The 27,529-nt window shown below is 42.7% G+C and overlaps 1 protein-coding gene across 7 annotated transcripts in view; it reads left to right on the top strand.

Annotated features, from left to right (window-relative positions):
• Positions 1-17,935, top strand: part of OCRL (OCRL inositol polyphosphate-5-phosphatase) — a 51,007-nt gene extending 33,072 nt beyond the window's left edge. For 6 of the 7 annotated variants that reach the window (XM_029930168.1, XM_029930170.1, XM_029930174.1 and 3 more), the window contains 8 exons: positions 449-614; positions 879-1,114; positions 8,765-8,788; positions 11,907-12,023; positions 12,908-12,992; positions 13,612-13,739; positions 15,155-15,266; positions 15,487-17,935. In XM_029930168.1, coding sequence (XP_029786028.1) covers positions 449-614; positions 879-1,114; positions 8,765-8,788; positions 11,907-12,023; positions 12,908-12,992; positions 13,612-13,739; positions 15,155-15,266; positions 15,487-15,608 — 990 coding nt within the window. In that variant the 3' untranslated portion in view covers positions 15,609-17,935. The remainder of the gene's footprint in view (positions 1-448; positions 615-878; positions 1,115-8,764; positions 8,789-11,906; positions 12,024-12,907; positions 12,993-13,611; positions 13,740-15,154; positions 15,267-15,486) is intronic. The other variant, XM_029930169.1, reaches the window with a different exon arrangement.
• The last annotated feature ends 9,594 nt before the right edge of the window (positions 17,936-27,529 follow it).

Consider the following 27,529-nt stretch of genomic DNA (forward strand, 5'->3'; position numbering starts at 1 on the left):
AAGGGGTGGTTGTGAGGATTATGTCAGTTAATACAGGCAAAGCTCTTTAAACCATGCCTGACCCAAAGTAAGCCCTCAGATGTTAGCCACTCTTATTGAATACTTCAGAGATGCTGGTTAATTCATATCTCAGGAACCAGGACTTAGTAGTTATGAGATGAATGTCCTAACCCAAGGTTGGGTTATCCTCTTAGGATCTCAAGACCAATCAGAGTAGTCCAGAGAAGCAGCAAGAGCTGCCTAATTCCTCTTCTGCTGGTGTGAGTAGAATAACAAATGAGAGGACATGACATACAGCCAGCTCAGTTGGTAAAGGCATACAGACAGCAGTTGCACACCTGGTCAATAATAATTACCTTATTCTTTATTCATATTCCCAATGGAATAATCCAACTGACTGACTTCCCCTACTAGTGATGCATGTTTGTGTCTGTCTGTTATTCCCCAGTTTGTGTTTGAGAATGTGAAGTTTCGGCAGCTGCAAAAGGAGAAGTTCCAGATCAGCAACAATGGACAGGTTCCCTGCCATTTTTCTTTCATCCCTAAACTTAATGACAGCCAGTACTGCAAGCCATGGCTTCGGGCTGAACCTTTTGAGGGCTACTTGGAGCCAAGTGAGTTGTCCCTTTACCGTTGTCTCTGCTTGCAATACATCCTCTCCCCCGGCTCCCACCCCCTCCCTCTGTTTAACTTCATGTTTTCTAACCACATGTCTCTTACCTTCACTGTCATTATATTGGGGAGACCTCTTTTGTGTGTCCAGTCTTTCCTTCATCACCTGATGACTTTTTTAGAGGCTACTTCTTCTGTTGGTTCTCATCTCCTTTTGCTTTTCCACCATACGTTTCTGTTACCATGTGTCATTTCTTATATTTCAGATGAGACTGTGGACATTTCCCTTGATGTGTATGTCAGCAAAGACTCTGTGACCATCCTGAACTCAGGGGAAGATAAGATTGAAGATATTCTAGTCCTTCACCTGGATCGAGGCAAAGATTACTTCTTGACCATTAGTGGAAATTACCTCCCAAGTTGCTTTGGCACATCCTTAGAGGCTTTGTGCCGAATGAAAAGACCAATCCGAGAAGTTCCTGTTACGAAACTCATAGACTTGGTAAGAAACATCCTAAGACACAGAACCTCCTCTAGATATAATTTTCACAATACTTATGTGATCTACTCATTGCCTCTGGACTTTTTCTTTCTCTGGGGTCGGGGGAATTGTCAAGTGATAAATAAGAGCAAAAATGTCACTTTACTCTAGCTCTACTTTCATTTGATTCAGCCTCAAATGAAAGAAGAGAGTAATCTGTAATTGGCTCTTGTCAGGAATATAATAGTACTATGTTCACTGAATTAGATTAAAGACTCCTTTCTTAAAAATCTAATGCTTATTTGTTATGCTTTTCATAATTTAAGTCAGTTTTTTTATAAATTAGCATGTGTATGAGGTACAGTAAGTGGGGGAGCAGTATTATCCTCATTAAACACATGAGAAAACTGAGGCACGAGACAATAATTTGCCCAAAGTGGAATAAGTTAGCAACGAATCTGTCCCCCAGACTTTCTGATTCTCATCTAGTAACTCTTTATAGTAACTTGTATTAACATACCTAATGCAAAACTTGGCTGCATGTTATAGTCCAAACCTGTAAATGAACCTCAGAATCCCTGGGGGTCCTTAAACAAGTACAGATTCTTCCCTCTGTTCACCTCTGGCCGTAGAAGGACAGTCTCGGGGTGCAGGGCTTAGGAACTACATTTTATCAGCATCCCACATGATTATAATGTGTACTGCATGTTTAATGGGGCTCACTTAAGATAGGGAAGCAGCAGGATTTCCCTTCCCTGACACCAAACTATAATAGCAGTGTCCTTAAATCGGAAATGCTTACTGCCTTCTTTAACATAAATTGATAAAGTAACAAATTCATCCTGTTAAGTACCTTTCTTCTAAATAAAAATATTGCTGGATTTGTGTACAGACATCTTAGAGCTATAAAAGTGTGTTTTTGTTCTTTTACCAAGAAAAATGAGGTGATGTGGCAGCCATACTTTATCACTACTATTAGTTTTCATGTTGATGCTCTCAGCTTGCCAGAGCAGTGATGTTATCATCTAGTGAGGAGGGCTAGCCTAGCAGGCAGACTGCTGGCTTGTGTGATCTGTTCTGTTGCCATGGAATTGTTTTAGCTATGACTCAGAGGGCAGATTAAAACACTTGAGTCCAGTCCCAGCATTCGTTCTTGGAATTATACTTCTTTCCCTAGAGCCCTCATGACTGGGTGTATTAGCTCCGTTTGAGAGACAACCATTTTCTTCAGAAATTCACATCCGTACATTCTCTTATTTTTTTAATGATACTTATTTTTTCTTTCACCACCATATTCTGTCTTTCCAATTTAGTATTTACTGTTTAGGATATATTCTGAATGAAATTTCCCCCTTTTTCCCAGCTCTGTTCTTACTATCATAAATATCATTTCCCAGCTGTCTTTTTCCCGAGTTTTAATTATGAAAGTGGCAAATGTGCAGAAAAATGGAAAGGACACTACAATGAACCCCCACATGCCTTACATAAAATAGATGTGCTTTTTTTTTTTTGCTGTACCATCTGAAATTAGCAATATGTCATTTCACTGGTGAACACCTTAGCACCTTAGACTGCCTCTCTTTTTAAAAAATTTAAAAAAAAATTTAATGTTTATTTTTGAGAGAGACAGAGTACGAGCAGGGGAGAGGCAGAGAGGCAGACACAGAATCCAAAGCAGCCTCCAGGCTCTAAGTTGTCAGCACAGAGCCCAACACAGGGCTTGAACCACAAACTGAGATCACGACCGGAGCCGAAGAACCAACTGAGCCACCCAGGTGCCCCCTATTAAATGTTAATTTATTTTTGAGAGAGAGACACAGAGTGTGAGTGGAGAAGGGGCAGAGAGAGAGGGAGACACAGAAAACGAAGCACGCTCCCGGCTCCGAGCTGTCAGCACAGAGCCCGACATGGGGCTTGATCACACGAACCATGAGATCATGACATGACCTGAAGTCTAAAATTATCTGTACCCCATTTGTAATATCTTCCCACTGTATTTTGACTTGATTTTTACTTTCTGCAATGCTTTCTTACATTTGTTCATATTTGTTCTAAGACACAACATAATATTTCACATCCTATCAAATGATGATGCTATTAATAATGATACCTATTATGTTCTATTGTATTATCTAGTCCAGAATTTTGGTGAAACCAGAAATGATTTTAGTGCCTATGTTGACTTTCCATGTACTGTTTCAGAAAGATTCTTGTGCCATACCCTCTTCCCACCAAATGTGGAATGAAATACTGGCATAAATCCTTTTCATTCTTCTTGCCCTACTAGAATAGCTACAATTAGCACAAGTGACAAACAGAGGAAAATTTGTTTGTAATTATTGTTATTATTTTCCAGAATAAAGATATAGTTTTCTAGTTTACTAACTAGCACATTATCATCAATATTTATTCATTACACATTGAATACAAAGTATTATGGAGTTTACGTAATATGTAATTTAGTGGTGATGAAAGTTTACTTATATATAATATGGCTAAATTCTAAATAATGGTTAATAGGAAATTTGGTTAGAGATTCTGTAAACATTAGCTACTTTTACTGGCTGATGTCCAGTGTATTTGGTAAGTCAATATTTTGGAAAGGCATTTGTAATGAGACCTGTGGAGCTTATAATTTGTATTAACAATAGATTCCTTTCCTGTGCTATTTACTCAAGCTTTATATGTTATAAAAGCTTATTGATTAACCAGCTAATTTCTATAAAGATCAGTCTCAGAACCAGCCTATTTTGGCTTTAATGCATATTTGATTCATGTAACGTTAATATAACTAGAAACAAGTTCAGCACATAAGAAAAAAGTAGACTAGAAAAGTGATTTGGGGTTCATCATAGAAGTATTTTAAGTCCAGTTATTCAAGAAATATGTGTTAACATATTGAGTGAGCATGTCTTCCAGATGTAAGGAACATCATGGATGAATGTTAGAAGGTAAAAGCAGAGGAACCTAGGTGGCTTGGTCGGTTAAGCATCCAACTCATGATCTCAGCTCACGCCTTGATCTCAGGGTCATGCGTTCAAGTCCCATGTTGGGCTCCTTGCTGGGCATGGAGCCAACTGTAAAAAAAAAAAAAAAAAGGTGAGAGCAGAAAGACCATGTATGAAAAATTATAGGATTGCCCTGGGAAGGGGTACCTGGGTGGCTCAATCAGTTAAACATCTAACTCTTGATTTTAGCTCAAGTTATGATGTCACAGTTGGTGAGATAGAGCTTCGAGTCAGGCTCTGTGCTGACAGTATGGAACCTGCTTGGGTTTCTCTCTCTTTCTTTGCTTGCCCTTCCTGCACTTACGTGTGTGTTTGTGCTCTTCCTCTCTGACTCTCCCTCTCCCTCTCAAAATAAATAAATAAACTTAAAAAAAGAGATTTCCCTGGAAAGAATGAAGATTAAAGAAAAGAGTATGTGAGGCTCGTTGAGTAGGTTAGGAGCAGAGGATAGAAAATCTTGAAGTCAACAGATGAATTTATGCTGGAGCAGAGGACATTTATAACTATCAGAAGACTTTAATGGTGGTATGAGGTTGTAAATTGACATATTTGAAGGAACCGTTTGGTGTTGCTTATAGATTGGGCTAATGGAGAGATCAGGTTTGAACTTACCAGATATGGTTAAAGGTTTTAACTTGTAGATATGGAGGCAAAAAAGGTTGAGAGATGAATGGACAGACTGTATTTGCTTGGGGACATGTTTATTAGAATGATATCAAAGTTGAAATAATAAGAATAATGGTTTGGTGATTAGTCAATATTTTGGAAAGGCATTTGTAATGAGTGATCTTTTCACTAGGTGTTTACTTCATCTTACTGATCAACCACTCATTTCTTATCCTGTTAGGTGTATAGTTTGTGTTTCTTCTTTTTATGTTTCATTGAATTAATCCTTTCTAGAACTTCGATATCCATTCAGTTTTCTGCTTTTTATTTTTTTTTATTTTTTATTTTTAAAGTTTATTTTTGAGAGAGAGAAAGAGCAAGCCAGTACATAAGCAAGGGAGGGGCAGAGAGAGGAAGAGCGAGAATCCCAACTAGGGTCTGTGCTTTCAGTGCAGAGCCCGACATAGGGCTTGAACTCATGAACTGTGAGATCATGACCCGAGCTGAAATCAAGAGTTGGGCACTTAAACAACTAAGCCATCAGGCACCCCTTTGCTTTTTATTTTTAAGTTTGAATCTGCCTCTAGATGACAGATTAACATGATCTTAGCTACATTTACTACTGGCAAAATTCCTCTAGGGTTGAGTGTTGGAGTGAAGAATGATTTGCAGTGCATTTGTAGCATGCCAATGTTGCCCCACTGGGGAATCTGAATTAGGTTCCATTTTTAAGTGTAATCAGTGCAGGGGCACTTCAGTTGGTTAAGGGTCCAACTTCAGCTCAGGTCATGATCTCACTGCTCGTGAGTTCAATCCCCATGTTGGTCTCTGTGCTGACAGTTCAGAGCCTGGAGCCTGCTTGGGATTCTGTGTCTCCCCCTCTCCTGCGCGCGCGCGCACACATACACTCTCTCTCTCTCTCTCTCTCTCTCTCGCGTGCGCGCGCGCGCGTGCTCTTTCTCTCAAAAATGAATAAAGATTAAACAATTTTAAATGTAATCAATGCACAGTCTTTTGTAGAGAGAAGGCAGGTTAGTTAAACTACATGATTATAAGCAACCTTAGGACTACCTTTGGAGTATGCTGTTTATTTAGTGGAGGCTAAGTAGTGTTTCTGTTTTCAGAATTGAGCCTAGTGTTGAAATAAATGTTATTTACATCTACTATGGGCCTGTAGCCAGACAGGTAAACTCTCACTGTAAATGTGCTGCCCCACCAGTAGCTAATCAAAGTTCGTTTGATTCTTTTTTCAGAGTTTTCTCTTCTATCTATTTATTTTAAAAAATATTGTTTTCCCATAATTAGTTAAAGTGTTTTCTCTCTCCTTTTTGACCTACCCTGATAGCATCTTAACAATCCCCTTTGCCTCTATTGCTGCTCATTCATTTTTCCTCATCAGGTCTGTCAGACTGATCTTTCTATAATACAGCTTTGAGGCCTATCACTTCCTTGCTTAAAGGTAGTCAGTCCCCATGCCTTCTAAATACAATACTATTTCCCACTACTTTTCTCCATATCCCCCCATACTCTCTGCAGAACAGATGACCACCTTTTCCCTACTCTCACCTTAGGATTTACCTTCTCTGAACCTTTGCTTATTTTTGTCCCTTACACTTGTAGTATCCTCACTCCATCTCTGCTCTTTAAAATCCTGTGAATCTTTTAAGGGCTAGTTAGGTCCCATCTCCATTGTGAAAAGTCCCCTGACAGCCCCAGACTACAGCCATCTCCTTCCTTTGAACCCCTTTGCTTGCTTTTCATATTAACCATTTATTGAGAACTCCTCTATGTGAATTATAACAATATCAGGCTATAAATTCTGGGACTTCTTACCCCAACTCAATTGCAAACCCAAATCAGGGACCATATCATTCCCTTCTATAGCCTCTTTTTTCATCCATCCGCCAGCACCCCTCAAAGGCATGCTTTGCACTGCTTGAATAAAACTGCTTTGAGGGCCTGGTTTGACAGGTTAGTGTATAAAAACTCTGCCTAGTTTTACTCATTGTATCATGTGGCATGTATTCATGGGAGGAAAAATAGAGAAGTCTGTTAGGCAGGTCTACTATTTCCTAATAAGTAGTCCTGAATTTGTAAAACAGGTTGTGCTCCAAAATTGTGTTAAATTAGATGTTTGGCACTCAGAATTTAACTTTTAAATTAAAAAAAATACTAGGGGCACCTGGGTGGCTCAGTCGGTAAAGCATCCGGCTTCAGCTCAGGTCATGATCTCACGGTTTATGGGTTTGAGCCCCGCGTCGGGCTCTGTGCTGACAGCTAGCTCAGAGCCTGGAGCCTGTTTCGGATTCTGTGTCCCTCTCTCTCTCTGGCCCTCCCCTGCTTGTGCTGTCTCTCTCTGTCTTTCAAAAATAAATAAAAACACAAAAAAATTTTTTAAAAATACTATAATTACAATACTATAAATATTGTATACTTCATAAAACAATATTACTCTGATTATTTTTATCTCATTTTATATGTGGTATTTAAAAGTCTAGGTAAACCTACAAGAGGCTGTTTAATCCATAATGTATCTAATAATATTAAAAAAAACCTACCTACCATATATATAATAGTCGTTTGGGGGAAATGCATTTAGCATTACCATTTGGAACATCAGGGAGCACACAGTCCCCGCCTCCCGCCTCCTGCACGTCTCTAATAGTAAGATCAGAAGTCATCTTTTTACTATCAGACATGAGACGTGTGATTTATAGTGAGGTTCTTGGTGGCCTGTGGCAGCACTGGGAGGATTCCAGCTGGGAGTTGCTAGGGAGGTGCTGGCATACTGCACTACCAGCGCCCCACCATGCCTGCATTTTAGGCTGTTTCCTTGTCCCTGCAAAGTAAATATCATTATCCCTGTTTTGGAGATGAAGAAACTGACATTTTATAAAGTTTAGTAACTTGCCTAAGGTCTGTACAAAATTAATAGGAGGCAAAACAAAGATTTGTACCCAGGACTGTCTACCGCTAGTGCCTGTACTCTCTCCACTATGCATGGTGCTTTGTTTCTCACTGTCTTTTTCACAGCCTTGCCCTGCCTCTTTGCCAGGAAGCAGCCAGATTGTACTTTTTGAGTTGTCTAGAGGACTGTAGTGGTAATACCTATAGAGTCAGACCTGAGTTCTAATCCTGTACTTGTCACTTAATACCTAATAGTACGACCTTGGGCAAATAATTTAACCTGGCAGAGCCTCAGTTTCCTCATCTGTAAAATGGGAATGGTATCTACTGTGCACCCTTGTGCACATTGTATACAAGTACTTTATAGTTTCCAGTACATGGCAGATGCTCCCTAAGTGGTGGCACTAGTTATTGTTGCTCTTGTTATTGGATTATAATAAGAGCACAGAAGACAGAACTGATTACAAAGGTGCCTTCTTCCCTCTCCTTTGCTTCTCTTTTTTCTCTTATACCATATAAGAAACCACAATAGGGAATAATAATGGGTCTTCTGGTCCACAAAGATCTGAAATGAAATAAATTTACATTTCAGAAGGGCTTCCATATTTGGGGAGTCTTGGGGCCTTTGAGGAGGGGAGTGGGTATGTGGGGGGGGAGGGTGTGTGATACTGCTTAAGGTGGGAGGAATGGCAGGGAGAGGGGAGAAGCCAATTGTCTCCTTCTGAATAGCCACTCTCAGACTCACAACCAAATTCGCCCATCCAATGGCATTAGGATGACTTAGGAAATGGCATAGTATAGTGGCAGGGCCTGCCTCCAGGCAGCACATGGAAAGGAGCCATCACTGGGCATTTGGCCAGATGAGCTGGCAGCTGCCAAAACACAAAAAAGTCTAGGACTGCACATGTATGGCTCTTGAGTTATAATCTCAATAAACTACATGAACAATAAATCATTACAGTAGAGAAGTTTGCATATAGAGAGAACATGTTCCATTTTCAACAATGATTTATTTGAAAAATGTAAAGCTTTTTAAAGTGTATGTACCTAGCAAGCTAGTGAGTTCTAATAATACTGATCTGTTTCTAATTCTGTAAATTAATTCTAATTTCTGTCTGTCAATGACTTTCTTTTCCTGCTCTGCTCTCAGGAAGAAGACAGCTTCCTAGAAAAGGTAATGCAATCCATTGGTGGTTATGTGTTTCCTGTGCTTAATTAACACTTAACTGTGGTCCCTGGAATTTGTCTCTAATCTTTCCCATTTCAGAGACCTGTGACTCCATGATAATCCACCAAAGTACTGCCAGCTGTCTTTAAGTGTGTCTGAAGTATAGAAAAGATATTTATTACACTGGTGGTCATTGAAACCCAGTACATAAAAGCAATAGGACTCAAGTTTCCAAATTTGTATTTTTAAAATGAGAAGCAACTAAAGAGTGTCTTGATATATCTTGAGGTGGAGCAGGGTACCACTTAGCTGTCCTCCATTTTCTTTTTTTTATGTTTTATTTATTTTTGAGACAGAGACACAGCATGAGAGGGGAGGGGCAGAGAGAGACAAAGACACGGAATATGAAGCAGGCTCCAGGCCCTGAGCTGCCAGCACAGAGCCTGATGCAGGGCTCAAACCCACGAACCTAAGATCATGACCTGAGCTGAAGTCGGAGGGTCAACTGAATGAGCCACCCAGGCACCCCCTCCATTTTCAGTGATAGTAAAAGCAGAAGTGAATTTCTGTTGCATTAAGAGTGATATGGGGGGTGCCTGGGTGGCTCAGTCGGTTAAATGTCCGACTTCGGCTCAGGTCATGATCTCATGGTTTGTGGATTCGAGCCCCGTATCGGGTTCTGTATTGACAGCTCAGAGCCTGGAGCTTGTTTCAGATTCTGTGTCTCCCTCTCTCTCTGTCCCTCCCTTGTTCACACTCTGTCTTTCTCTGTCTCAAAAATAAACAAACATTAAAAAAAATTTTTTTAAAGGAGTGATATGGGGACTAGTGACAGTAGTGATTAATTACTGAAAGAATGCACATTTATACGGTGAATAAAGCATAGAATAGAATTATAGAGCTGAACAAGATCATAAGGGATCATCTGGTGCAGCTGTCTGCCTTCAGACAGGGTAAGGTATTTTCCCCATTCTAATAGACAAGACAATCAAGGCCCAAGGTTGAAAAACTCACTAAAGTTATACTACTGCTCCTGATATCAGGGGTGTGGGGCAGAGGACACTAGAACCCATATCTCCTGAATGCCTAGTTGAGGAACGTAGTAAAGGGCACCTGTAGTGTTTTGCCACTTGTATCTTCAAGCTGGAGGGGGTCTGGCACCATGCAGGGCTGTCATGTAGAGAAATGTGGACTTGAAAGCCACTCTTAAAGCAGTGACACACAGCATATGACATCATCTCCCCATTTGGTGGAGTTTCATGCATTTTGATGGTAGAAATGGTGTACTATTTTTCTGCATTAGTTATTAACACTAAGGTTTCAAAGTGTACTTTATTTCCCTTTGAAAATTAGAATTATCAGGATAATTGTGGACTTTTGAGAAAGCACTATTTCTTGTGCATGATCTTTCTCTAGACTTCAGAGACACAAGTCTGACATTTCATATGTTGCACATTAATTTGAAAATGGATGTGGATGATGTATATAACCTACTGACATTTTATTAACCTTTTTAAACCGCTAAGAACTGAGGAATGTAGGCTTTCTGGCCTTTCCTTGTCAATAGCAGGCCATGATGTCTTTTCATCTCGCACAGAGCCTTGTGTCGCCTTAATGCTTTAGTACAGGAAAAGCACCAGTTGGATGTCACATTTTTAAAAAAGTACATGAATCAGTGCTGAATAATTTATATATGGTGAGTCTGGAGGCATCTGCTAAATCTGTACATGTGTTTGGTTCAGAAAATGAGCAGAGTGCATTATGGACAGTGTTTTGGTTCACATGCCATGTGGATGCCTGGATTTAATACTTGCAACCAGAAAGAAGTTAGTGGAGGAGCCCCTGATAAAAAGTTCTGGCAGCCACAGGGAACATGAATATCAAGTGATAGACTCCCAGGGAAAGAGAAAGGAAGCAAAATGGATGTGAAGAAAATAGATTTTAAATGGTAACCAACTGTCATGTTCTTATCTTCTTCATTCTCTTAGAAAGGTACAGCAGCTTTACAAGGTCAGTGCTGATTGAAGAACATAATGTTAAACAGAGCCTTCATCTCTGCTCTAGTGTACACAGTCTCTGGAAGGAGTAAAACACCTTTCTTTTCCGTAAAGCAACATGGCTGGGGTTGGGCTGGAATTTACAGAATTTCCTAAAGTTGAAAGTACACAATTTATAACCTTAAGATGGAGAAGGCGGGAGGATGCAAAGAATTCGTCACCATTTTCTCTGCTAGGATTTTTCTGAAGGCTGACCTCATAGGACTTAATCTGTTTCAGAGACCTTTTTTGATACAATTCATATTTGACTAAGCATAAGATAACTGAGTTTATGCCTCCAGCCATTTTCAAGTTCAGGTTTAGTTGTCACATTTGGGTTTTTCTCTTAGATTCTTTCAAGAGACTCTAACAGAAAGTATAAAGATTAAGTAAAAGGAGTCATAGCCCTGAGAAATCCCTGCTGAATTATTAATATAAAGAATAACTTCTGGACTCAGACGTGGAACTTTTCACAGTATTTTTGGCTCTTGGTATGCTGTATTCAGTTTACTATTTTTGGATCTTACAGGCTATGAATTTTAGTGCCTTAAGATTAGACCTTCTATTGAGCCTGAAATATTCATGAATGTAGGTGTAATGTGGAGAATCGTCTTTAATTTCGGTGAACCAGAGAGCCTCATTTAAATCAACAATGAAAAGTGTAATTTTGTAGGAAGAGCTGAAAGAATCATAAGTTAAAAGTCACGAAAAACCTAAGTAGATACTACTGTCTTAAAGTACTGTGTTGAACATTGTAATTGAATGGTCCACAAGTCTCAGGCAGTATGTGCACTGTGCTGTGCCATGACTATCACTCTTGAGAGGATATACAACACACAGTGCATCCAGTGATAAACATAATGAACCCAAATGGAATGCTTAACTGTTAAGCATCTAGAAGATGAGATCTTTTAACCGTGGGAATCACTATCAAGTGCCTTCTGACCAGGAGTGACCCAGTGAGAAAAAATGAAAAATCTTAAGAGATGAAGATTAAATTGTACCTATAAGCAGAATCTGGAGGACATTAAATTACACACACATTTTTATTAAGACCACTTTGATTCCCCTCCTTTTTCATCTTTTAGGAGAAATCTTTTCTGCAGATGGTTCCCTTGGATGAGGGTGCCAGTGAGAGACCCCTTCAGGTACCCAAGGAGATCTGGCTTCTGGTAGATCACTTGTACAAATATGCCTGTCACCAGGTAAGTGACTGTGGGCCTGCCCTGCAACTTTGGAAGCTGTGTGAATCTGGTGGGAAATGATAATACCTTCAGTCAGTATTGTGCCTGTAACTTTCCCAAGCTATCTTCACAGAACACTCTCAGATCGTCTGGGCAGATGGAAGTATCCCTATTTACAGATATGAGAATTTGGAAGAATGCAAACTAAGTGATTTAGTTAAGACCACAACATGAGTGTAATGGTGGAGCCAGCCCCAAACTGAGCATGCCTGTCTTCTGGATACATACTTTCCCCTGGACCACTGTGTACCTCGGTCTATAATATGTGTTTCTCGTCTCACATAGGTATTGCAGATTTTAAAGTCAAAAGCAAACTTCAAGCCCATTTCTTAAATTTGATTTTCATTTTTTAATCCTATCTAAAATATTAGCTATCCCCAACCCAACCCCCCAAAAGGAGAAGTCTCTTAGGACTAAATCAAAGGAAAATGTTTTCTTACCTGAAGCATAATGGAACTCAAAAGCAAGGTTTGGTATGGGCATGCCATTTACTTCCCTAGCATTCCCTAGGATCAGGATTTAACCATGGTTCAGCTGTTCAGACTCTGCCTTCTACTTGTCAGGAAGCTAGACACCTGGTCTCCCACTGTAGCCATCGAGTCCTGTGCCATATCAGGTATAGGCTAACACCTGTGAAGATCATTTTCTGGTTTGAAGTAAAATTTCATGTAGATTATACTGATGATAAAGGGGAAACATGCCATTGTCACACCTCCATTCTTAATCATGAGTATGCACATGATGTTTCCATTTGCATCCTGCCACTTCCATGATCCCTAAGTGGTCGTAAGAACCTTAGGGCTGATTATCTTGCCTTGTTCCATTCACTGTCACCTCTTTGGTAGGAGGACCTGTTCCAAACCCCTGGAATGCAGGACGAGTTACAGCAGATCATTGATTGTCTGGATACTAGCATTCCCGAAACAATCCGTATCCTTTTTGACAAACGGTTAGGAAGCTGGATGAATTCTTGACCAAACTCTCTTCCTACCTGTATTTGCTTTTTGTGTTTCCATCTGTACTTTCTCTGTAACTGTCTTCTATTATAAGGTAATCATTTACTCTACAGTTGTTTTTCAATTCCTTTCAGGAACTTTTGACTTCTCTATCAGACTCTTACTGAAAGGAATCAAGGGGTAGGTAACAACAACTTTTAAAATACATGGAACATAAGACCGACAGCAGTGGTACTGTTCTGCTTCAGGATTTTGATCACTTCTGCCACCATGTGTGTTGTTACTAGGGCATGGAAGAGAATGGGGAAAACTGGGGAGTAGTTTCAAGGACTAATCCAATGTGAATGTCATTCTGCATCTCACGTTCCCCTGACTCTCAAGTAGAGCCAAACCTCCGAAGAGTCTTTGATCAGTTCTGTAACACCTCAGCTGCAATGTACCTGAACCAATAAAAGATCAAACCCCAGTTAGGGTCAGTGTGCCTGAATAATAGGAAGGAAACTATCTCTAAGGGGGCTGGAGGAAGGAAGCAAATTGGGTCTCTGTGTGGCCTTTTTCCTGGAGCCTCTTTCCCTTGACTTAAGTTCACCCAGCTGGCAGTAATCACTCTGTGGCTGAAGCACTGCTCATTTTCCTGGAGGCCCTGCCGGAGCCTGTCATCTGTTATGAGCTGTATCAGCGATGCCTTGACTCTGCTCAGGATCCCCAGAACTGCCGACAGGTGAGTTCTACTGCTCTGAGGATGTGTCTGGGGCAGGTTCCCTCAGAGAAATCAATCTAACAAAGCCAGGTGTGTAGCTAGGTATGTGGTAGGATAGGTCTGAGTCGGTTTTTCATGGCAGGACACTAGCATTGAGAATTGGGACTCTTTATTTATTCATTTATTTATTTGTTTGTTTATGAGAGACACAGAAGTGAGTGGGGGAGGGTTAGAGAGAGAGAGAGGGAGACACAGAATCTGAAGCAGGCTCCAGGCTCTGAGCTGTCAGCACAGAGCTTGACGCAGGGCTTGAACCTACGAACCGTGAGATCATGACCTGAGCTGAAGTCGGACAGTTAACTGACTGAGCCACCCAGGTGCTCCGAGAGTTAGGACTTAAATTTTTAGATGGTGTTATTTCCTATTATAGTTGCCACACTTTTCTAGTTAGCCTATTGAGTAGGCCAGATACCTCTACTCTGGCATAAGATTGTTCATAAAGCTGATCATACACTAAATTCTGGCTGCCATTACCAGGAATGGTCAGTGATACTTGTAAGCCTTTCTTGTTTTTGTCTTCTTGGTGTTTTTGTTTTAAGATTTTATTTTTTAAGTAATTTCTACAGACAATGTGGGGCTACACACAATGGCCTGACTCAAGCCCACAGTCCGAGATCAAGAGTCACACACTCCACCAGATGAACCAGCCAGGCACCCCTTCTTGGTGTTTGTTTTTAACCTTGAAATAATTTTAAAATTATTTCTTAAAATTTTATGTCTTTATTTGGGGGGAGAGAGACAGAAAGTGAGCGGGGGAGGGGCATAGATAGAGGGAGACACAGAATGTGAAGCAGGTTCCAGGCTCTGGGCTGTCAGCACAGATCCCGACGCAGGGCTCAAACCCCCGGACCATGAGATCATGACGTGAGCCGAAGCCAATGCTCAACTGACTGAGCGACCCAGGCGCCCCTTAACCTTGAAATAATTTTGATGCACAGTAGCTGAGAATATCTCTCAATCAGGCTAGCGAGTATTGGGAGGAGCTCCCATCGAAGCTAAATGACATTGCAGAGAAAACCATTGGTCTTGGCAGATGCCATGCCTATGTGTCTGAGGAGATGGGAAAAGACCAGATTAATACCAACGTGCTTGTGAGGTAGGGTGTGCATGTGACTGTGTGATGACCACATGGCCTGTAATTGAGTATACACACAGGCCAAACAGTATGACCTTTCTGACTTGGAGGTTATTATTTGCAGGTACTCTGTTAGTCATGAGTGAATAAAGGAGAGTCGTGACAGATGAATGGGGTCCTGTATAGGTTGGATTATAAACTACTTCTGTGGGAACTGTAAGCTCTTCTTACTCCATTCTTTTGCCTGTTCTCACTGTCCACCTCCCCCTCCCCCCCCTTTTTTTTTTTAAAAAAAACACAGGTGATTTCCCAGCTTCCAAGATGCCATAGAAATGTTTTCCATTACTTGATGGCATTCCTTCGAGAACTCTTACAATTCTCTAAATACAACAATGTCAACCAAAATATGATCGGTAAGAGTGCTTCATAAGAATGGCAACATGAGTAGGGGTAGGCTTGTCGGGACAGTTTGTGTATGGTGTACACAGTGTGTTCCTTCCTTCACCCCCAGGCACACAGCAGTTACTTCCCTCCCATTGCCCTTGTCCTCTGGTTCCCCACCTCCCACCCCCAAGGCTTTGCTTAGGTTGTGTCTGATGAAGGGTTTTCCCTTTCCTTTCTCTCACCCTATAGCTACTCTCTTCACTAGTCTTCTCCTAAGGCCTCCACCCAACCTCATGGCAAGACAGACTCCAAGTGACCGTCAGCGTGCTATCCAGTTCCTTCTGGGGTTTCTTGAGAGCGATGAAGACTAATAAGCCTTTACCACTTACTGCACTCCGAGGTTCTAGAGGTGGAAAGTCTCGGACACTAAGTATTTCAGAATGATTTGAAAAGTCATGCCACAGGAAGGGGCAGTTGCAGAATTTTGAGGCTGTTGGCATGAAAAAGTTGTTTCTAGTGCAAAAGGAAGAGAGTTTCCTAATCCCTCCCTTACCATATCCTGCACAGCAAAATACTTTTAGACTCATATTGCCAAGCCAAAGGTACCATATTTTGGTGTTTTTGTGTTCTCTCTTTATAAGGCAAGAGATCTGTATCTACACTCCTTTATCTGGGATGTGGTTGTTGCCCTCCTGCCCAGCTATCATGATTGTCCTTAGCACCCTAGGCCTAGATTCTCAGATGTTCTCATTCTAGGTCTGCAAGCACTACGTGCTATAGCTCAGACTTGTCTGTAGTCCTTCATCTAAAGCACTTTTGCCCAGCCCCTCCCATATCACCTCTTTGCACTCTACTCCACTAGTACTGTTATGTCGAAGGACATCTGGGTGAAGCTAGTGACTCCTTGGGTGTCCCCAAAAGTGAGTTAACCATCTGCGTGTGGTTGTGACATGCATTTGTGCGTTTCTACTACAGTGGCGTCCCTGTGTCTCTATAATGTTGTCCTTGTCATGGATCGGCACTAGGTGGAACCATATTCTCTTGTCTCCGACCACATTGACTAGCAGAACTTTAGGGACTGTCAGAGATGCCATCCCATTGATGTGTGAGAATCACGATCAGACTGGAAGCACTTTGAGCATTTCAAGAGTGAGAATATTCACGTGTGACAGGTCCTGCTTTCTACCACCCCTTTTCTGTTTTTATTCAAATTGTACATGAGAACTCATTCTGGTTGTCTGTGGGACCTGTTCCCCACTTACACATCCACCTCCAGAGCAGTGCTTGGCATGACAGTCAAAAAGGCAGTCTGCATCTCAGGTGGGCCTCTCCAGCGATACTGCCCCTTCCTTCAGCAAGGCCGTTGTGGATAGCCCTGAGAGCCCCCTCTCTGGTGTCTTGAAATACCAAGGGGTAGATGTTGCTCCCTGTTTCATCAAGACTGGCTCTGGGCTCTGTGACCAGCTCCCCATGGCTCCTAGTCACTTCATCCAGTATTATGTAAAAGAGACTATGTAGTGGGACCAAGGAAGCCCCTTTCTCTCCCACCCAAGACAACCCTCTGAGCTTTTCATTCACTCAAGCTCTGTGGAGCCGCATTTTTTTTTTTTATAATTATTCTGTGTTGGTTGGCAAACCTATCGCCAGCCACTGACTGCAAAACTACCTGATGCAGTTGGCTTCTTCCTGATTTTCTCTCATTAAAACCAGCCTGAGTTAACTAATTCTTGACCGTTAACATTAAATCCAAGGAGCCTAATGTACAGGCTCTATGTCAGGTCCTGGGCATTGTCTCCTGACTCTTCTAGTACATTGAAAGAGAGATCTAGGGGAAACACCACTGCTGAATGGTTCTTCAGTCCCCTCCCCCGCCCCTATCTCTTATAAGTTGAGTTCTGTGATACGCTGGTTAAACCGTTTAATGATTGGGAGTTATGGAACTAGGAGTTAAGTTCTCTGTGCCAAATAGCTGCAGATCTGATGGGTCAGATGCTAAGTGTTGAACTTAGTTAATAGAAGATTACAGGCAGAATGCTTTTGCCATCTCCACTAGGACAGAAGGTGATCATAGAGGCACATTATAGAATCTGGGGCAAGGTCGTTACACAAAGACAGGGAGATGCCTGTCCTGGCCACATTGTCTAGTATATTGCCAACTGGGACCTTTGGGTTATCAAGGATGTGGTTGGTGGGGGGTGTATGCAGCATCCTAACTCTTTCCTCATAAGGCAGGCAGATGCACTAAATTTGTTTACTGCCTCTATGTTTTTCCAGCTTTGGCCCTGGGATGTACACAGCATTAAGGGTTTGAGACAATCTCTAGGTAGCGGAGATGGAAATAGAGTAGATGTAAGAAATCTGCCTCCCTACTGTGCCTACTCCAGCACGCCAACCTCTGATTCCTAAGTAACTCTAATGTGCTATTTATTTCATAGCTCCCGGAGTAAGTTCCGATCCAACTGGTAGAGAAGGACTCTGCATCTATTGTTTTAGGGAAGAAATGGCTCGAACCTATATGGTGACATTGCATTAGTTTCCCTTTCACTGTTTTCTGATTCTTATTCTGTAATTGTTATATTTCTCAAAAGTGTCTTGGTCACTAAGCAAAGCTGCTAGTGGAATTCTGTATTTTGTGTCATCTTTTTTATTATAATTTATTGCAAATGTTTTTCTGAATAAATATATGTTGTGTGAAAAATCAAGAGTGTGATCTTGGTAAAGGGGGGAGCTTACGGTCACTGGGTCCCACTTGACTGCAGTCCTCAGAGCTACGACTGTACTGTCATTTCCTGTCTTACACGGAAATAAAAGAATTCTCAGTATGTTTGCCCCTGGAGGGGAGGAGAAGCCACATTATTTTCAGAGGCTAATAAAGTCACAGTGCTTCCAGAGGCCAACCCAGGATTCTTATTTTAACTCTGTGGATTCAGGCAACAAATTAACATGATTACCAAAAAGGATGCTGATTCTTTATGCATGTAAATATCACACTGGGTCAGATCCATGATCACTCCAGCCCCAGAAATCTGACAGACCCCAACATACGCATTCGGTGAGAGCCCAGTTGTCCTTGCCGACATAGCCTCAGCAGTTTTGACATGCCCCTACAAAGAGCCTGTTTTCACAAAAGTCATTTTATAACTTTTGAAAACCCGTTTAGAAGTTTTATTGCCTCTTGGGGGGGGGTTGAATTCCATAAATTAAGTATTTCTGAGGGGGCTCTAATCTGAACTCTAATACTTTAAGAGGAAATCCTTAATTTGAGCAAAGTGCCTTTTATTCTGTTGCTGATCTCCATTATGACTGCCCGTTCTGGTTCCATTCCCTTTGAGACTGAAGAGGCCTCAGCTGGAGCTTTCTTAACCGGGGCCCTCTTCCAGTTCCCTTTGACTATGAGCTTGACGCTGATAAATGTGCTGATTCAGTTGTTGTCACTAACAGTTTTCTTAGCCCCACCCAAAGCCTTGGCAGAAGGTGTTTCCTTTTGAGAGTGATTGCCCCCCAGTGGATGGAGACTGACACCCGGCAGTGTTTACACAGCAGCAGGCGATGTGGCCTGGAAAGAGCACACCCCTCCTTCCAGAGATTACAAACTGCATCCCTGGCTGCTGTTACAGGAGAACCATTAGGCTCTATCAGACCACAGGACAAGCTGATGACCTGGCTCTGGGGGTAGCCTAATGATTTAAGGCTACACTGCTACAGCAGGGATCACTGAGGGAGAGAGCCTTAGTGGTGATCTAATCCAGTCTCCATGTTACAATGGGCAAAATCAGGCTCAGAGGGGACAGTGAGAGACTCAGGGTTATGTAGGTTACTGACACGGCAATGCATAATGGGTAAAAAAGGTTAAGCTTTGGCATTAGTTCTTTTTTTTTAAGTTTATTTATTTTGAGAGCACAAGCAAGGGAAGTGCAGAGAAAGGGGGAGAGGCAGAATCCCAAGCATGCCCAGCGTGGGGCTCGAACTCAGATCATGACCTGAGCTGAAATCAAGAGTCAGACGCTTAACTGACTGAGCCAGCCAGGCTCCCCAGACCTAGTTTTTTTCCCCAACTTTTTTTATTACAAAATCTTTCAAACATACAGAAAAGTTGAAAGGATATAATGAATACTCTACCCTTAACTCATCACCTATTAACATTTTGTCAGTTTGCTTTATCTCAGACCTGATCTTTAATCTAGATTCAGCCACTTCCTGGTTGTGCGTGACCCTACAGTGGCTAACCTGTAGTTTCCTGGCCTATAAAATGGAGCAGGCATAGTACTGGTCTTTGACGACCTAACTACATCTCCTCACTTCCCTCTTAAAAACTCTCCGGCGACTCTCTGTCTAATTAGAAGAAAATTCAAACTTTGCATGGCCTGCCAGTCCCTGCATTATTAAATGAGAAAGAAACAAAGCAGCAAGCACAGTGCCTGGCATGCAGTGGTGGTGTACAGATGTCAACCTATGCCCTGCTCCACTAGCTTTCCACTATATTTCACTGACTATTGTACTGCCAAAGGTTTTATGGCTTTCATTTGATATTAACCTTGTCAACTAGGTATAATCAGACCCCTTGCTCAACCTGCTCCATTGCCCTCCTTCCCCCTACCACAAACACACCACAGTGCCACCTTCTATACATCTGTATTTCAGCCTTTTCTTGCAAATGTTTTGGGAGTAGGGGTGAGGTGTAAATTCAAGGATGAATAACGAGCTGCGGAGTTGCCGTCCCCAGCATGTACTCCTGGCCTCATGAGCCACACCTACTGTTCTGCCCGTCCTTGCCCCCCATCATCCTCCTTTTGCAGTTCCTATGCTGCTGTGCCCCGCCCCGGGTGCCTGGTTCCTAGCCCTTCTTTCTCTTCCTTTCTGCTTTGTGGATAAATCCACCCACCTCTAGTTTGCACCTTTGCTGTTCTACCTACATTGATTCTTACCCAGTCAGTGGTACCTACCTTCTCTCTCGTTCCTGTCCTGTGCAAGCTACTCCCATCCCCTAGCTCCCCGGGTAGAGATGTGCGGTTCTCAACCCTGGCTGCTCATTAGAATCATCTACAGCATGTTTCTCAAAGTGCAGTCCCAAAATGAGTGTCACCTACAAGTTGCTCTAAATCACTTAACCAACTGAGGTATAGGCACTGGTATTTTTTAAAAACCCTAGGTTATGCAGCCAGGGTTGAGAACCACCTCTCTTGTATACTTTAGCTCGGTTTCCATACCTAACGCCAAGTTACCACCACCCCATACACCTCCATCCCATTTTTTTTTCTTTTGCTCCCATTCCGGGGCTTCCTGGCATAGCATGGTGGCTGGCTGACTGCTCCTACGCCTGCCATATAGCATTCATTCCATAGTCCTCTCCATCTCTTACTGACCTTTCATAGACTTGACACCTCAGGGACTAAGAGGCAGGAGATTGCTGTAGTTCTTTACATAGGCTCCAACAGCTAGATTGCCTGGTTCACATCCTAGCTCTTCCACTTCTAGATGTCTGACCTTGGGCAAAAGTTCAGTGACCTCTCTAGGCCTCAGTTACTGTATCTTAAAATGGAAGTAATAGTAGTATCTTTCCTCATAGGATCATCATGAGATGACATTGGCTAGTACATTTCAAGGGCCAGGAGCAGTGCCTGATGCATAAGTACCAAATAATTGGCAACTAGTATAATTATTTCTAAAACCTTCTGCTGGCCTCAAGGCCCAGACTTCTCTTCTTCAGCCCTCAGCTTTCAGCAGATGGCCACATCCTTTTCTTTGTGAAAATGTCAAAGCAATTAGCAGAAGCAGCCCTCTCAGAGCGCTGCTCTGCAAATCAAACTGTCTACAACTTTGCCTCGCCCCACCTCCTTCCCACCTGTAAGACATAAGTGGTCTTCCTCCTCGCTTAGGCTAACTCTCCCACTGTACTTTGAGCCCTTCTCTTTCCACCCCTATTGCACGTGTTCCCATCATTCATCACCGTCCCACTTGCATCTTCAATATTGATCACCATTCATTCAATAAGTATTTGAGACCTCCTGTATGCCAGGCGCCTCTCAAGGTGCTAAGGCTATAGAAGTCACAGTGCTTTCGCTATGAGGGTGTGGCGGGATGAGAAAAGCAGACAGAAATAGAAATAGTGCACAAGGTAATTAGACAGTATGACAAACACTCTGCAGAGAATAAAGGGTAATGTGCCAGAGGGCACGGCAAGCGGACTTGGTCAGGGAAGGTTGCTTTGAGGAGATGATGTCTGCTAAGACCTAAATCTCAGGAAGCCAAAAGGTCCCAAATCTTGATTTGAATGATGATTATATGGTATATATGCCCCCCCCCAAAGCCAACCATAGAAGATCTGGCAAAGAACATTCCAAGGAAAGGAAAGAGCAAATGCAAAGGCCTTAGGCAGCAAAGCAGCTTGCTGTGTTCAGGGGACAGGCAGGGACAACACAGTGGGGTGGCAGTAGGGGTGCTGGACAAGAAGCGGGCAGAGCCTATGGAGCCTGGGGAAGGAGGCTGCTTTTTATTGTATGTGCAACAGGAAGCCATGGATGGCTTTACTCAGCAGCGACATGATTTATGGTCCCTCTGACTTTAATAATGGTGATGGTCACTAACATCTACAGCTATCACTTTCCCCAGGTGCTATACTAATGCATTTAACCTCATATTCAGCCTTGACAACCGCTTTATTAAGTACTACTTTATTCCCCTTTTATAGGTGGATAAAACAGGCTCAGAGAGACTACTTGGTACTGGGCTAGTGGCAGACCAGAATATGACCCCAGATCATAATTGGTGCTCCCCAGCTGAAATGTGGGTGAAAGTGGGGATGTTCCTTGAAATCTCTCTTCAAGCTACATCCCAAGATTTCAAGTCAGCTGGATGACCTTCCAGAAGCTCAAATTAACCTGACTTTGAGCAGCTTCTCCTGGCATCCTACTCTCTCCCTTCCGCCAGGCTTAAAGCTTTGGTTATTTTTGGCCCCTGTTCCACTTCTAATCAGTCACCAACTGCAATTCAACAAATATTTATGGAGCACTTGCTAAGTGTAGGCCACAATGCAAGGTTCTGAAGAAAACCAAAAGGAGCCAAACTGGTCATTGTAAGACATACATAGTATTTTTCATGAAGAAGAAGGAAGAAGAGAAGGAAGGAGAAGAAGAGGGAAAGAAAGAGGGAAGAGGGAAGGAAGGAAGAAGAGAGAGAAGGGGAGAAAAGATGTGATGGGATATTCTCAGAAGGGAGTCCAAGGTCAGATCCTTCACGGTCTCGTCCATCTGACCCCCCTTTCCTCTGCGCACTTCCCACACCCCGCCAGCAAATTCAAACCCTCACTATCTCGGGCCTGGCATATCCTACTTAATCCCTTTCTAAATAATTTTTCAGCCCCCTTTCAGTCTATTCTACACACATCACTGCCAGCCTAATCTTCCCAATGCATTGCTTTGATGACATTCCCCTAATCAAAGCCCCTCGTGGTCCCAAGCCTCCACTTACTGCAGAAGCCTCCGTTCTTCAGCCGGTATTAAAGTTCTCTTTAGTCTCTCCCACCCACCTCTCTGGCCAAACTTCCCACTCGACCTTGTCATGCCCTCACCTTCCCTAAACTCATGTGCATTCCACTTTGGCTCAGTCTGTGTCAGCCCCTTGGAACGCTGGCCACTACCACTCCACCTGTCCAAACCCAACCAAACCCAAATGTCACCTGCTCCAGGAAGCCTTTCCTCAGAACTCCTGTTTCCTCTGAACCCTTAGAACCCTCCCCTTGTTCCACTCTATTAACATACCACACTCAAAAAAAGTGTTGTTGCCCACCTGGGACTCGAAGCATCATGAGAGTGAGAACCAAGCTAGACATATTTTGGACTTTCCCACAATGCCTTGCTGAGAGGAAGTGCTCAATTATATTTGGTTAATGAATAAAGATTGTCCTTCAAAGCACTTAAAGACACAAGTCTGTATACAGTAGGTGTTTCTGAAAGATAAATACATTTAATTATTCATACTGAGCTCTATTAATTTTAGAGGAGTTCACTTGTGGGTATCGGTGTACTTAGTAAATTATATTAATGTAGTCCAAGAAGTTAATAGCTTTTAGCAGCCATCCAGTACTATTTTTCTATTGTTTTTGTGGGCAACAAGATCAGCCTTGCTGAATTTGCTTTTTTTTATATTTTAAATGTTTTTTTTTTTTGAGAGAGAGAGAGAGAGAGAGAGAGAGAGAGAGAGTGAGCAAGTGGGCGGGGGACAGAAAGGGAGAGGGAGACACAGAATCCAAAGCAGACTCCCGGCTCCAAGCTGTCAGCACAGAGCCCAATGCAGGGCTCGAACTCATGAGCTATGAGATCATGACCTGAGTCAAAGTTGGACACTTAACTGACCAAGCCATCCAGGTACCCCTGCCAAATTTGCTTTTTAAAAGTGGTTTTCAAGGTTCCTCAAAAAAATTAAAAATATAACTACCATATGATCCATCAATTGCACTTCTGGGTATAGATCCAAAAGAATTGAAAACAGGTACTTAAAGAGATATTTGGGGGCGCCTGGGGGGCTCAGTCAGTTAAGCGTCGGGCTTCGGCTCAGGTCATGATCTCACAGTTTGTGGGTTTGAGCCCTGCGTCAGGCTCTGTGCTGACAGCTAGCTCCGAGCCTGGAGCCTGCTTCTGGTTCTGTGTCTCCGTCTCTCTCTCTGACCCTCCCCTGCTCACTCTGACGCTTCCCTGCTCATGCTCTCTCTCAAAAATTAATAAAACATTTTACAAAATGGCTACAGGTAAATTTTGTTATTTTTACCACAATTAAAAAATATTTTTTAAAGTGATTCTCAAAAGACAGATGTAATTGTATCACCCCTCCGTTTCAAGCTGTTTAGTGGCTTCCCAGAATTGGGACCCACAAGGCAGCAGGTCTGAGTGCTACTTACTCCAGCCTCCTCCCACACCCTGCAACCCCCATGGCCTCTGCTTCAGCTACACAGACTTCTTCCTTGATGGCTCTCTCACCAAGAGCAGGCTCCTCCCATGATGCGCTCCCCCTCCCCTGCCCCTCATAGTCTGTACTTACACAGTCATTATTGGGTCAGGCCTTCTCCCACCAGATCAGGAACTGCAGAGGCTGAGACCACATTCTTTTTTTTTTTTCTTACTGTGGTAACTACAGGACCTAGCCCAATGTCTGGCACCCAATAATCTGTCTCATCTATAACTCTAGTGTTGGCACAGGTGAGGGAAAACATGCACGTCCGCTGCTTGTGAAAGGGCCGATGAGCATCACCTCTCTAGAAGCGACATGGTCATAGGTATCAAGAGCCTAGAGACATTCATAGTGGCAGTTCCACTTCTAGTAAATGTGCCAAGAGGAGCAGAAAGGGATAAGTCCACAGAGGTTCATCCAGTGATAACAGAACAAAAACCTGGCAACAGTCTACATAGCCTTCAGAACCAAAAGATGGGTAAATGTGTTATATATTTTATGGATAAAACATCATGCAGCCTTTACAAGTAATGTTGCTGAGGAGCAGTGGCATGGAAAAACGCTAAGGTGTACATCAAGCAGAAAAGCAGGCTCTAAGTGGGTATGTACCAAATGTCCCCACATTTTAAAAATCAGACAAAAAGATAACACATAAAATTAAACATGTGATGTACAGCATGGTGAATACAGTCAATAATACCATATTGTTGATTTGAAAGCTGCTAAGAGAGTAGATATCAAAAGTCCTCCTCACAAGAAAAAATTGTGTAACTCTGTGGTGGCAAATGGTACCTAGACTTACTGTGATCATTTCAGAATATACACAAATATCAAATTATACACCTGAAACTAATATAATGTTATATATCAATTATATCTCAACAAAAAGTAAAATTTACAGAAGATAAAACATAGGCACAAAAATAGTGGAAGTCGGTGCTCCATCCATTCAATAGCAGTCACCACTCGGTGGTGGCATTGTGGGCAGCAGTGGCCCCAGACTGTCTATAAAGGAAAGTTTAGAAGCCATGCAAAGGGAGGCTAGTGAGTTTGTCTGGAAACTGCAAGCTGTATCTGCATAGCAAGTAGACTTTTTCCTTACATTGCGTGTATTTGAAACGACTTTGGGGGTGCTGCTGAGATTATGGTAAAGCCTCCCAAGCCACCCTCCGTGCCAACCTAAATTATTTTGTTACTTTTATATTTGTCTGCTTCTCTAAATGTTTTACAATGTGCATCCATTACTTTTTATAGCAGAAAAAGATTAAAGAAAACATTATTTCATAAAAGAAAGAAACGTCTGTGTGTTGGAATGAACGGGCACAGTGTCCGGCTCAGGCTTGGAGGCGGCTGGAGAGGGCCTCTCGGGCACGGAGCCCGGCCGCACACCACTCCCTCACATACCCGGCCTGCTCTGTTCCTAGTGTCCACAAGCTTCTCTTCACTAACTTCTGGCCCAGCAGACAGCACCCCATCAGGCAACATTGGGGCTCTCCAGCAGCCTCGCAGCTCCCTGGGGCATGATGTTCTAAGTCACAGCCTGGCACAAACCACAACTGCAAGAGCGAGCTGTTGACCATGGGCCACTCTACCTCTAATGGTGGCCCCGGCTCCGAGGAGCGAGGATCATTTACTGATTGTAGCTGTTGCCACTAGGTGGCAGAGGAGTGTTCCCAGTTGTAAAGCTGGTATTTAAAGCTGCAGTCATTTCTCTGATGTGATCGTTTCTATTTTGAGGAATTTCACTGACTATTCTTACAATCTCTTACTTATGGCCTATGAAGTCAACAAAAACAAAAACAATGTTTCGGGACTAGATTGTAAAGCCATGGAGGTTTCAGCCCCATCTCGCTGAAAACAGGCTGAATGAAATATCGTTTTCCTCTCTTGCTTCCTTCACCATCCCTCAATCCTGCAAATATTTTAGAAAGTTTCAGCAAGGGTGGAGAGGTCATTTTTCTGCAGAAAACTGATGTGTTAGGTCTTCTCTAGAGAAGGGTCAGGGGGAATGGAGGCCAGGAGACAGCTGGAGGAGGGGAGGTACAGATGTGACTGGGAAGGAACAGAATAATTCCTGGCCAGACAACTGGAGAGGAAGTGGGAAGAAAGGTTGAGTTGTGCTCCACCACCACCCCCCAACGAAAATTCATCTGTTACAGCCCTAAACTCCAGTACCTGTCATTATGACTTTATTTGGAAATAATATCATTGCAGATGTAATTAGTTAAGTAAAATGAGATTACTTTGCAGTAGGTGGGCCCTAATCCCATATGACTGGTGTCCTTAGAAAAAGGGGAAATTTGGACAAGGACGCACACACAGGGAGAAAGTCATGTGAAGGTGAAGGTAGAGATCTGGGTGATGCATGTACAAACCAAGGAGCACCAAAGACTTCCTGCAGATGACCAGAAGGTAGGGCAGAGGCCTGGAACAGAGTCTCCCTTGCCACCCGAAGAAGGAACTAACTGTGCTAACCTGGATCTTGAGCTTCTGGCATCTAGGACTATGAGAGAATAAATGTCTGTTGCTTAAGCCACCCAGTTTTTGGTACTTTGTTGTGGCAGCCCTCCTCGAAAACTAGACTCTTTGGGGCAAGGTTCTAAGAAAAATGGGATGATGGCAGAAAATGGATGGAATTCCTTTACTCATTCCCAGGACTGTACATCCTGATATGAAGGAGTGATCGCTGATGGAGAGAAGGCTTCCTGCTCTACCAATGGCCTCCCCACAGCCACACTTCTTTTTTTTTCTCTTATAGTTTATTCTCATTGGTTTCCATATATCACCCAGTGCCCATCCCAAGAAGTGCCCTGTTCCATGCCCATCACCCCCTTTCCCTAGCCTCCTCCCCCATCAGCCCTCAGTTTGTTCTCAGTATTCAAGAGTCTCTCATGGTTTACCTCCCTCCTTGTCCCCAACTATTTTTCCCCTTCCCCTCCCCCATGGTCCTCTGCTAAGTTTCTCCTGTTCCACTTATAAATGAAAACATATGGTATCTGTCCTCCTCCACCTGACTTATTTCGCTTAGCATGACACCCTCGAGGTCCATCCACTTTGCTACAAATGGCCAGATTTCATTCTTTCTCATGGCCATGTAGTACTTCATTGTGTATATATACCACATCTTCTTGATCCACTCATCCGGTGATGGACATGTAGGCTCTTTCCATGTTTTGGCTATTGTAGAAAGTGCCGCTATGAACATTGGGGTACATGTGCTCCTATGCATCAGCACTTCTGCATCCCTTGGGTAAATCCCTAGCAGTGCTATTGCTGGGTCATAAAGGAGTTCTATGGATAGTTTCTTGAAGAACCTCCACACTGTTTTCCAGAGCGGCTGCACCAGTTA

Source organism: Suricata suricatta, chromosome X, assembly GCF_006229205.1.
Source record: "Suricata suricatta isolate VVHF042 chromosome X, meerkat_22Aug2017_6uvM2_HiC, whole genome shotgun sequence".
Taxonomy (NCBI): domain Eukaryota; kingdom Metazoa; phylum Chordata; class Mammalia; order Carnivora; family Herpestidae; genus Suricata; species Suricata suricatta.